Genomic DNA, 13,040 nt, shown 5'->3' with positions numbered 1-13,040 from the left:
TTCATTGATAAAGAAATACAATTCATATTTTTATAGCGCATCTGTGTCAAATCATGGCTTAAAGGAAGGGAGATAAAAGCTGGCGGTCTAGCACGCCAAAACCATAGCAATAGAGAGGGACGTGGCCCTTTTGTCAAGATTGTCTGCTACTATGTTAGCCTCGCGATAGATATGGGAGATGGACCGCATACAATTTGAGAGATTACGTCGGTAGTAAACTGCTACTGTATAAAGTGCCCATGGAGCTTTGCATCTGCCTCGAGTGATATTGGCTAGAAGAGAGGAATCACTTTCAATTTGTAGTAGGAAACAATCACACTTAATGGCCAAATCAATGCCTTCTTTTAGGGCATAAAATTCTGCATAGTTGTTAGATACAATATCGAAAAGGATAGCAAAAGCGCCATGCTGGCCTTGGGTTCTATAAAGAAGGCCCATCATTATTCAACTTAAAGTGGTTCGAATGAGGGAAAGACCATGCAATCGGAATAAGGGATTTAGATTGTTGGTGACACCATGTGATCTGCAAATTTCCAATAATTGTTTTCTCCAAAATATGAATGCCCATATGCTAACTTACGAATATGGGAGGTGATCCTCCTTAGCAATTGTTCTCTTTTTGATACTTTCATTTGGAAAATTCTGTGAATGCGCTCCTCCTATAAAAACTAGATTGTAGTGAAAAAAAGGAACTCCAAATGTTCAGAAGGTCATCTGAAGGAAATCCATTTTTGAAGTGTAACTGCAATAGCTGTTCATGGGATGAATCGTTTACCACACCTCTACGCAGCTGATCTCCAGATACTCTACGACAACCACACCTCTACTCAACTGATCTCCAGATACTCTACGAGAAAGCACACTAAAATAAAAGATGACATATGTTATCATCATTATTCTTGCAAAAAGGACATATAGAATCCACGTTGATCCCATGATTTTGAAGAAGAAAAGCAGTCTGAAGTCTTTGATGAATAGCCATCCAAGAGGGCCACCTAGCTTTAGGATGACGCTTTGAGGACCATAGTACTTTGAATATAGTCTGGGTAAAGCCCTTTTGCCGAACAAAATTCCATACTACCTTAACCGAGAACATACCATTAGATGAATGAATCCACACTAAGAAATTGCTCTGAGGCTGCAGTGGAATAGAAGAAACCTCCACCTCCTTCCATATTCTAACTAAATGACTAGATGTAGGATATGGCAGATTCCAGGTCCGTGGAGAACCCTGTATATAATAGGAGACCTTAGATTTAAGAAGGACACCAAGAACCTTATGGACATTTGACCCATAAGACTCTCAAATAGATTTTTCTGATAGCCATGGGTCCGCCCAGAAATCAATTGACCGTCCATCCCCAATGACCAATCTAACATTGTGCCTCAAGTAAGATAGCCCCTACTGAATGCCCTTACACGCATGAGAACTACTCATTTTCTTAAATCCTTCTTATACTTTTTGAGATGTTTCGTAAGTGTAACATTAAGCTGAAGTCATTCCTAGCATACTTAAAGCCTCAATTTTACTAGCTCTCATTACTATGCTTGACTTATGTACGCCATAGTGCCTTCTCTAGCTTTGGCATGCCATGGACTTTTGCTCCCACGTTTTCTTTCAATCAGCCCCTTCTTTGCTCGAGTACTTTTGAGTTAGAGTATTCTTGTGTGGATTCATGCTTCGTGATGCTTCTTCCTGTTAATGTGATTAACCATGGATATACGATCTTGCACTAGCCGTAGTTGAAATATTAAGGGGGTGTATTTAAATCCCTAGTGGTAAACCGGGCAATAGAGTTACATAATCAGCTTCCCATGATTCTAGATTTAAGTACACACACATTTAGTTCATATTTATTTAATTGGAGATTGAGTATTATTTTGTCTTGTAATTCAAAATTGTGTAATTGAAGTTCATGTCACATGAGATCATTGTATATGTTGCTGAATTTTTTTATCATAGTCACATTGTATTGTGTTAGATTCAATCTCCATAGGGTTTTTAACAGTGGGAAATTGTTTTGGGATTATCATGAAGTCATGTATTTAGTTGCCAAGTCTGGAGTATATTGCTGCTATTTAAGTCCAAAGACATTATATGCAAGTATTTGAGTTGTTTTGTATAAGAAAAGTTTTTGGACTTGGCTCTATATTTGCATCACGTGTATATGCACCGCAGTGTATTATATATATGATTGCACAAACGCCTAAATGCTGCAAGATTCATTCAAGTACTGTACTTCATTTATCAGTTGGCATGCATATGCTTTAAGGGGTTATAAAGAGAATCAGTGGCCTCATTGTTGTTATTTGTCTTCGTTAACTTTGATTGGGTTAAGGCTTAACAAGAATGATAAATTTCTTTTATTTTTTATTTTTTATTTTATTGTAGTTTAGTTTTCTCATTGGTGATTTGTCGATCGACTTCGATATGTTTCCTGTTTGGGAGGCGGAGGCGGAAGCGGACGCGGAGGCTCGCATCTAGCAACATGAACGCTCCATCACTGACTTGTTAACATATGCCTGCCCTTCTTATGGCATATTCTTCCATTAACGTATTGTCTATTCTCAAAGAGGGTCACTTATTCTCTCTCACCTCCTACCCTTACCCTTAGGACACTTATCATATATTACCCACTTTACCCCAAATATTAAAGTGTGGTTTGATGAGACCGAGCCCCTAAACAATCAAAGTAAGATGCAACTTCAAATGGTACCAAAATATAATGTTTCAATATTATTAATCTTTATGATGATCTGAAAATTTATTTTCATCTATGATTATAAAATTTAGATATTAAAAAATAGTGTAGAAAGAGAAGATCTGGGAACACCTGAAAATCTTGAAAACTGACGGTCTACATGATGCATTGTTTCCAAGGCTCTCGTTGTTCATACATCTCGAGATCGAGATGATTGAATTGAAGGTTTTTCAGCCCTTCTAGTGAATTTGTTAAGGCGTGTTTAATTTGATCGATTAGGACCTCACCCTTATATAAACTTTTCCCAGCACTAAATATCTTGTATTTAATTAATCAAGACGATGGGGATGCTTCATGGTAAGCCAAGGTAGCAACATAGTGGGAGGTTGACTCACGACTCTTAGCTTTTCCCCCACCATGGTTGACTTGGATGAGAGGGACTCTCTCTCCCTCCATCAACCCTACATTAATTTAGCCAATGGTGTCCAATTTGCCACAAATCAAACTCACCAACACTACTTTTAGTAATAGAGTTAATGGGCCAATCGCCAATCTCCATGAGCATAAAAAGGATGGAAGATGAGGATTAGTGCTTTCTAATGAGGCGTTTAATGTGATGTAATATGATATAATGGAGACTTCATTTGCATTTTATAAATGTAATTGGCTATTGAGGATTAGAAAACAACATGCATGCTTAATAAAGTATTGTATTTGCTTTCTTACTTACATTTCATGGTGCCCGTTCCATTCCATTATGTGATGTCAAAATAAGTAACTACCACGCTAAGGAAAACATCATCATTATCATGATAGATTTTTTTTAGCTATTTGGAGTAGGCTAAATGAATATTGATCGGTCGTTATTTTCTATTAAGGACTATATCTTCATTACAATCTTAAATTGCCATATCTTTTCTCATCGTTTCTAATCATGTTGTTTTAGACTCAACTATTGTCATTTTTTAGCTAAAAAAAAAAAATAAAAATAAAAATAAAAATAAAATAAATATGTGAAGTCTAGAGGCTAACGAGTTTATTTAAGAATTGGTGTTCCATATTAAAGAACAAAAAACAAAAAAGTTATATCCACCAGCACCATTGAATTTGAGAGTGAACCTCGTATTCATCTTATTTTTTCATTAAAAAATGTATTTTCTTAATAAATTATTATTGTTAGATTGATTTCATTCAAATAAATAGTATGACGGTCAATGCCGTGCTGTGTCTTTCTTATTCATTAGTCGCATGATTTTAAAATGCGTATATGCGATTGAGCAAGATGGCGCCACGTGGACGCGCATGACGCGATTTGATTATAGCATCGCCTATCTTATTGGCTCTCAATATGAGTGCGCCCATTGATAACGGCACACGTGGACAAGAGCACCGACGCGAGAGTTGATACTTCTCCTTGACTTCTTCCTCCCTCGCACCTGGGGGTGAAGCTAAGCTCAGCTCAGCTCAGCTCAGCTCATCGCCCCCACCCCACCCCACCCCGTCGCGCCGAAAGTGAGACTATGTGCCTATGTGTTTCTTACTTTCCCTCGTTTTCCATGCCTTCTCCACTCAACAAGGGTAGAATGTAAAATTAAGATTTGTGTAGTCGATTTTAATTAATTGAAAAAAAAAATTATGAGGATATAAAACACAAATTTTTTATATTTTAAACTTCGTTCTTTTTAATACTTTACAAAATGTAACTTTTAACTACACCTAAATATTTAACATGCTCTAGCTTATGACATTATGTTTGACATAGCCACACCTTGTCGTTAGCAATGTTGTCAGATTTTCTTTAGAGTATTTTTTTTTTTTTTGGTGAAAAAATTGAAACAATAAGAGATAAGATTTTAGATTTTTTTTTTAATTTAGTATAAATAAATTAGATATTTATATATAAAATATATATAAATGAGGGAAAAAATTTAAAATAAAAAGAATTTAATTTTTTTTAAAAAATACATTTATATAGCTAAATTCTTTACTGGTCGAAACATAGTTGAAGTGGTCTGAATTTGACTAAAGCAGACCGCAATAGCACCACACTTTGCTTCTCTTCGGTTTATGCTTAAAATTCGAAAGCTTCGGCCTCTTCTACTGACGTGAAGCGAACGGAATTTGATAACATTGGTTATTAAGAACCCACAATAAAATAAAAAAATAAAAAAATTTGCATCACCATTAATTAATTGTGAAAATGTTTTTCGCTATCTCAATAGTAGTAGGAAGATTTATGCTAGGGAAACACAAATTTATATGGTTGGAGATTATGAGATGGTAAGGAGTGAGATGAGATTAATATGAAATATAGATGTTAATTGAGTATTAAGTGATATTATTGTGCATACTCATAAAAGAGAGGCAATTTTTTATTAATATAGGGAGAGATATTTATAGTATGGAAATGGGTGGTGGATGAGAATGAAGAGAAAGTTACGCATGCGCCATCACCGCAGTCTCTCTCACTTTAGAGTTAAGGCAGGGCAATGAAGTACGAGTCAGAATTACAATCGAAGACAAAAATAAAAAATAAATAAAGGAGGGGGGGGGGGGGGGGGGGTGGTGTAGATAGTACTGAAGAGTAGAGAATGAGTCATGTAAAACAAGATTAAAAAAAAAAAGCGCGTGGGTCCCGGCCCACCGCTCTCTGAATCTTTTGGTACCCATATAACTCCCCCCCCCCTTTTTTCTCATCAAACAGATTTTGATACGATTTCATTCTACTCTCCTCTCCTCTCCTCTCCTCTCATCCACCGCCATACCTCGCTCTCATACAATTGAATTGAATTGAATTGAATTGCATTGAATTGATTCCAAAGTTGGCTAAGTTTTTGCAGCCCCCCCTCAAGTTTGGTTTGGGTTTTGAATTAGTTTCCTTCTTTCTTGGATTCTCCTCCTCCATGCCTGTGAGGTGAGGTGAGGTGAGGTTAATAGTAATAAGAATCCCATTTCTTTGTTGTTTTATCATGGCTTTTGCATCTGGGAGTGGGAGCAGTAGCTCGTTGCAAGAGACGTCCTTTGGTACTCAGGGAGGTTTTCCTCTAGTTTTAGAGGGACAGAAGCAATTGGTGATGGAAGGGCAGGGGCCACTTTTTTATGATGCCTCTGCCTACTCCAGACCTCTTAAGAAGGCGCGCAGCCCTGATCAATCACAAAATCATCCTTCCCGACCTTCTTCTTCGTCCTCAGCGCTTCTTCCTCTATCCCAAATTCCTCCTCCTTCTTCTGTCGCTCGCTTGTTTCCATTTGCTTGTGATTCCTCTTGTTCTTCATCTCCAACTTTTTCCCAAATGGGTTTGGGTGGTATTCCGCCATTCTTTCATCTACAGCAGCAGCAACAGCAGCAGCAGCAGCCACACCAGATGATCGCTTTTGCTCCTCCTCCTCCTCCTGGCTCTTCTTCTTCCCCTGGTAGTAGAAGCAGTAGTAATAGCATGGTTATGGGGTCGCACCAGCAGCAGTTGCATCATATGTACCAGCACCAAAGGTACCATGAGCAGCTCTTCCGCTATTGGAGCGACGCTCTGAACCTTAGCCCGCGTGGGCGCGCGGCCATCTTGAGGCAACAGCAACAACAGATGCAAATGCAGGACAGACGTTCGTTGGCCCTGTTGAGGCCTACCAAGCTGTACAGAGGAGTGAGGCAGAGGCACTGGGGCAAGTGGGTGGCTGAGATTCGCCTTCCCCGCAACCGAACCCGCCTCTGGCTTGGGACTTTTGATACAGCTGAGGAGGCCGCCCTCGCTTACGACAGGGAGGCCTACAAGCTGAGGGGAGACAATGCACGCCTCAACTTTCCCGACCTTTTCCTCCACAAGGGAAGAGGAGGAGGAGACGACAGCACTACCCCACCTCAACCACAGCAACAGCTCCCCGATTCATCTTCATCATCATCTTCTTCTTCTTCGCCTCTACCGCCGCCACCACAACCACCGGCAGCAGCTTTAGAGAAAAGCCCAGTTTTAGAACAGAGAAACAGAGACAATTCAAATGTAAAGGCTCTGGAAGAGCAGCAGCAGCTGAGCAGGCCGGTCCATGGGTTTCCGGCTTCCCCTGAATTTGTATTAGGGGATATGGACATGGACGAGGCATGGTTTGATGCCATTCCTGCTCTTGGATTGGAAGGGGTGAGTTGGGATGACGATCACGTCGAACACCACCACCACCAACTCCTCAGAAGAGGAGGAGGAGAGCCTTCCGTCCTTCTTCCTCCTTCACATCCGCCTCCCATTGATTTCCTCTCTAATGCTGCTACAACACCGCTCAATACCACCACCACCGTGCCACTCCCGGACTGTTTTCAATCGTCGGTGGCCTCCTCCTCTTCTTCCTCTTACGTGTGGAGGAGGGATACTTGAAACTGAGCTATGCCAATCCATTATTCTCTCTCTGTGTGGGCGAATTCCGGATAGTTTATAGCATTAGCCATCCCTATTGCTTTCCCTCTACCTTCAATTCATGGGACTGTCAAATATTTTAGCAATCGGCATCCCATTCAAAGCCCTTCCTCTCTCTCACAGATTTCAGTAGCCATTGGCATCTCTTTCTCTTAAATTGGGGGTCGTCATAGATTTTAGTAGCCATGACATCCCGTTCGCTCCTCCCTCTCTCTCTTAAATTGGGGGGCCTCATAGATTTTAGTAGCCATGACATCTCTCTCTCTCTCTCTTAAATTGGGGGTCGTCATAGATTTTAGCACCCATGACATCTCTGTCTCTCTCTGTCTCTGAATAGGGATGTGTGTGGTTGGGGTCGTCATAAGATTTTAGCACTTGGCACCTCATCTCATCTCATCTCATCTCCTCTCCTTTGCCTCGCTCACGGGTTGCTTGTTTTTGGTTCGGCCCGTGATGTGATGTGATTCGATGGGTTTCTTTTATCATTGTTTTTTCTTTCTTTCTATGAAATATAGGGTTTAGATGGACGGGGAATCACGCATCACATAGAATGGTCGGTCGGTCCACATTCTATGTATCTTGTACATGTACATGATAATCATCATCCTTCTACTCTCGCCCGACCTTTGACTCTCTTTGTCTTCTTTTTTTTCACTGCCTTATGATGAGCAAAGCAGTGAATAGGAGATTTCATATATAATAAAAACTAATGTCTTAGTGTTGTTGGATTTTGGGTTTAAGAGAAGTGGTTCGTTGGGTGTGGCGATGCGTAGGCTTCTTTCTTTCTTTCTTTCTTTGATTTTTTTTTTTTTACAATATTCTAAACTTTTATCAATCAATTAGAGCATTATAAAATTCATCAGAAATAACCAACTCAACTCAAAGAGTGACGCACTTTTTTTTTGTTTGTTTTTTGCTAATGCATCCCGCAAGTGATTACCTTCGAGAATGAAACTCCACTCCCAACGAAACAATTTGTTTTGTTTTATAAGTGTTAAGGCCGGCCCATGATCTCACCTTTCCTTTTGTTATCTATAAATTTAGGAGACGACGAACGCAACGCTCTCGCCACGCCACGTTATTTTGTCTTTCCTTTGCCGTTAAAATTAAAAAAGCTGTGTATTTCATCCTTGATGAAGTGGGTATTGACGGCGACTCCTCCCTTGTTTACTTGGAGTGATGAATACATCTAAACTACCGAATATAACAAAAAGTAAATAGATAATAAAAAAAAAAAAAACAATAGTTTTAGTCCAATATCTCGAGCACCAGACTGCCCTAGAGATCAATATAAAAATAAAAATACAGTCTGAAAATTTAGGATCAAAACATAATTCTGGTAAACATTATTAGCCCGCATGTAATTTTTCCTGCTAAAAAAAACGAATAAGCTTTTATACTATATTTCAAGGCATATATTATTATCATTATTGGTAGTTCAACACTAGAAATCGAACTTGAGATGTAACATTACAAATGTCAACGGCTAACCACTCGAGCCCAAGCGATTCCTCATATCAAGTACGAAGTATTTATGCCGCAAATTTTTTTTTTAAGGTAACTTATGAAAGGGAAAGTATAGAATGCGACCATTTACTTTTGGTACAATGTGAGACATTAATCTTGACCATTGGATGTGAAATTGGGTAGCTGCAATTATTCCATTGACCAAGCTCAAACTTCAAAAGAGATTTTATCAAACTTTGTGACAAATCCAAGCTATCAACCTTCACATCAGATGGTTGTAAGCAATGGTTTAAAAAAAAGGATCGGTGACCCTGATCGGGCTTCCAAAAAACCGATCCGGATCGGGGAATCGGCGATCCGGATCGGAAATCGTGTGAATCGGTCAGAATAAAGCTTAAAAAAAATTCGAAAAAATTATTAAAATTCATTATAAATATTGTTTTTTAGGAATTCAATAAAAGATGAGGGTACTCCATTAAGAATTTTCATGTTTTTGAATGAATATGCGAATATTGATATGTTCTTTCCCTGTATGAACCGCCATTCAGCATTTAATTTACAGTATTTCGTGCTCATCCCTACACTGTTGCTGTTGGGACGCGATATGTGAATAATATGGCTAGGATAGGGTGGCCTCAGAATCATCATCTCTCTCATTTTCTCTTTGAATAATATGGATTAAAAAAAATAAATAACAAATTTTCAAAAAAGTCGATCATGGATTAAAAAAAAAATCACAAATTTTCAAAAAATTCTATCATGGATTACAAAAAAAAATTCGATCATGGATTAAAAAAAAAATATCACAAATTTTCAAAAAATTCAATCATGGATTACATAAAATTCGATCATGGATTACATAAAATTCGATCATGGATTACATAAAATTCGATAATGGATTACAAAAAAAACAAACAAAAAAAAACAAAAAATTTAATCGTGGATTACAAAAAAAGAAAAAAAACAGTTCGATCATGGATTACAAAAAATTCAATCATGGATTACAAAAAACTCTATCATGGGTTACAAAAAAAGCAAAAAACAAAAAATTCAATCATGAATTACAAAAAAAAAACAAACATTTCGATCGTGGATTACAAAAAAAAAACAAACATTTCGATCATGTATTACAAAACATTCGATCATGGATTACAAAAAATTCTATCATGGGTTACAAAAAAAAAAAAAAAAACAAAAAAATGGATCATGGATTACAAGAAAAGAAAACAAACATTTCGATCATGGATTACAAAAAATTCTATTATGGGTTACAAAAAACCAAAAAATTCGATCATGGATTACAAAAAAACAAAAACAATTCGATCATGGATTACAAAAAAATCGATCAAGTATTACAAAAAAATCTATCATGGATTACGTAATAAAAAAAAAAAAAAAATCCTTACTGGACTCGCCGATTCTGTACAGTGAATCGGCGATTCACTGTACAGAATCGTCCGGTTCTCTCTAGAACCGGACGATTTCCGATTTTTTAGGCGATCCGGTCCCCTTTTCACGATTTCCGAGTCGAACAGGGCGAGTCCGGTTCGACTCGACATTTTTTAAAACACTGGTTGTAAGTAATTGTGACTACCTTGTATCAAAAGTAAATGGTCTCATTGTATACAATCATTTCAGGAAAATATATAAATTTGATTTGGTCCTATACATGACCAAACCACCCCAAGTTGTTGATGTGCTCTCCCTTGATTGCTCTAGTCTCCCTCTTTTTTGTTGAATATTCCTAATTGTTTTAATTAGGCCAATAAAATTAAGAAATATTTTAGTATTGAAGTTTTAAAGTCATGTCAAAAAATATGGTTTCGATGTGATAAAATTTGCAAATCGATCATCACCACCTTGATAAATATATGAAAAAAAAAATTAATTTTAAGCAAAATGCTTGATCCATCTCACCATACATTTAGAACTACCTGTTTCATAAATTTGCCGTACCTGCACTAGTCCTCGAGCCTTAAATTCTACAATCAATTAGTGGCAAAAATAGATTTCGTAATGTTTTCAGCACTAACGTTGTATTTTCCGGCAAGGTTTAGAAGGGTAAATTTAAGAAAGCCACATATCTATGTAGACCTCACTAAAAGTATTAGACGGTTTCAGACGATAGAGGTGGGTTCAAAGTCACATATCTACTCTACTGCTCTCTTCTACCTCCATGTCCTCTACTCTAAGCCCTCTCTGCCTTCATCTTTGCCTTCTCTACGAAGGTTTTAGAATAAAATTTTGATCGGAACCGGTCACTGGTATTGGAAAGTGTTTTGGCCATTAATACTTATTTTTACATTTTTTTATTTATTTTAGAATATTTCAAAAATACTTTTAGGTATAAATCTATTTTTTTACTAATTTTCAACTTCATTTGTATATGTTTTATTTAATCATGCTTTAAATATACCTTTCATATTTTTTTTTATCTTTTTTAACTGGCTGAGATTTGTTCAGTTAGGCCGATTGAACTAACCAATTACCCGATATTCGGTATGGCGAATTTCCGAGGTCATCGATCACTACCCCAAACTGATGTCTAAGGTTAAGCCTAAGACTGAAGGACTAATTTCCTGCTCATGATTGCTCTAAATTTGTAAAAGCTTGTACCTATTTCAAGAGATATTTCTTTCTTGTTGAATTTTAGGGTGGGCCAAACCGTTGTCCCTATCTTTGAAAAGAGAGAAAGATGCACCGCGTTGGGTTTTGAAAAGAATAATAAGAACGAAACCGACCATCCATAACCATAGGGAAAAAAAAGAAACCATGGGACAACCGACCATCCATTCCAACTACCAAAAATAAAAACTTGCAAAGCTTGATCACTTCACACACTCATCCCAATTCTAGTCTCTTATGTTTCCCGCTTGGTATTCTTTTTTTAAACCCTTCTTTTGTTTAATTTTTTGAATGTTGCGGGAGTGGCAATTTGGTCTAGTCAAAATTGGTCATGTATTTGATCCAATTTATTGTATTAAATTGAAAAAACAAATATTAAACAAATAAGACAAACTGTTTAACATATAAAATATATTACAAATAAATTATCTAATTCTATTAAGTCAATTTGACCATTTACAATCAGCTAGTCCAACTAACCAAAATATTCAAAAAATGATTTTGACTGATTTTTTACTTAAACTTATTTTTTGCTTGGGATTGGACTAGTCAAGGCACCAATCAGCCCAACAACCCAATTTAGTCTTGACAAGAATGCCTCATTTAAGATTTAGAATGGCATTGAAGGGTGAAAAGGGAGACATGCCATTAAAGGGTCGCTAGGGAAAAAGTTTATATATAGCCGAGGCTCTCAACAATCAAATTGGAGCCCACCTCAAAAATTTCATTAAAAGAAGTTATTTGGAAGCTCAAATATCCTCATATTGATCATCTCAATATCAAAATGTATGGACATGAGAAAAAAATGGAAATCAAATAACGTATTTTTGGATCGTCAATTTTCAAGATTTTCATAGACCTGCTAGATCTACATTATTTTTTAAGTTTTAAATTTTATAATTGAAGATGAAATTATATTTTAAGGCTATCACAAAGATTTCCAGTATTGAAACCACATTTCTCGATACTATTTGAAGGTGCGTTTTACTTTGATTGTTTAGAGCCTCGGTTTTATACGAACCACACCCTAAATTAAAATGGTCAAACTACCTCAATAAAATGAGATGGTCAAACCAACCAATATATCAATAAAATCGTTACTTTGAAGTTTTTGTTTCATGCAAGTACTTCCTTTTATGCAGTTTTAAAACATACGTAAAGTGCATATGTTCTAGGTTGAGTATCTTCAACTAGGGATATTTACATCATTTTGCTCAACTCATGTTGTTGGTACTAAATGATGAAACCACGCAAGCTTGTGTCTTGTGTTCAATTATTAAAATATCTCTGTTGCCCAGGGTCTCATACGCAAAACAAATATATATATAGGACACTTATGATAAAAGGATACTTTTAGGTCCTGCTGAAAAAGCTATTTTTATGAAAAATCTATGAGAAAAAATAAAAAATTAAAAAAAAAAGTAGAAATAGAAAACTTTGGCTAAAGGTTGAGAACCCTTATTTGGTACTTTATATGTGAAAACTAGATAAAGCTCGAGCTAGAGCTTATGCAAAGAGAGATTAGGAGGGGAAAGAGAAAATACAAGAGAGACGAAGAGGGTCTTGCCTCTTGCGTTTCTCCATTTTTATGAGAAATCGACAGCTTATTTTAGTGTTTTTTCTGAAAACGAGAGAAAGTGTGGAAATGTAGAGAAATGCATGACTCTGCATTTCCACGCTTTTTCCAATTTCCCAAATTACGGAAAATACAGTAACAGAGAAAATAAGTCATTCTCACTTGTTTCTTTAATTACCAAAACATGGGGCATCGTCCATATATATATGTATATATAGAACACATAGTTGGTCAAATGAAATGATTATCCATTTGACGTGCGCAGCCCTA

General features: G+C 36.9%; 1 protein-coding gene across 1 annotated transcript; it reads left to right on the top strand.

Annotated features, from left to right (window-relative positions):
* The first annotated feature begins 5,277 nt into the window (after positions 1–5,277).
* LOC18423161 (uncharacterized) lies at positions 5,278–7,830 on the top strand. Its single transcript, XM_006827761.4, has one exon. It carries the CDS (start codon positions 5,672–5,674, stop codon positions 7,061–7,063), a length of 1,392 nt encoding a protein of 463 aa, XP_006827824.2. The 5' UTR covers positions 5,278–5,671; the 3' UTR covers positions 7,064–7,830.
* Positions 7,831–13,040: the final 5,210 nt, after the last annotated feature.

The sequence above is a fragment of the Amborella trichopoda genome, chromosome 7 (genome assembly GCF_054954075.1).
Source record: "Amborella trichopoda isolate Santa Cruz 75 chromosome 7, AtrichopodaSantaCruz75HAP2 v2.0, whole genome shotgun sequence".
NCBI classification, from domain to species: Eukaryota; Viridiplantae; Streptophyta; class Magnoliopsida; order Amborellales; family Amborellaceae; genus Amborella; species Amborella trichopoda.
Note: the sequence above shows the minus strand (reverse complement) of the source record. Positions and strands in the feature narration are given on the sequence as shown.

Coding starts and splice junctions, on each gene's coding strand:
- LOC18423161 (XM_006827761.4), top strand. CDS start 5,672: ATGGCTTTTGCATCTGGGAGTGGGAGCAGTAGCTCGTTGCAAGAGACG.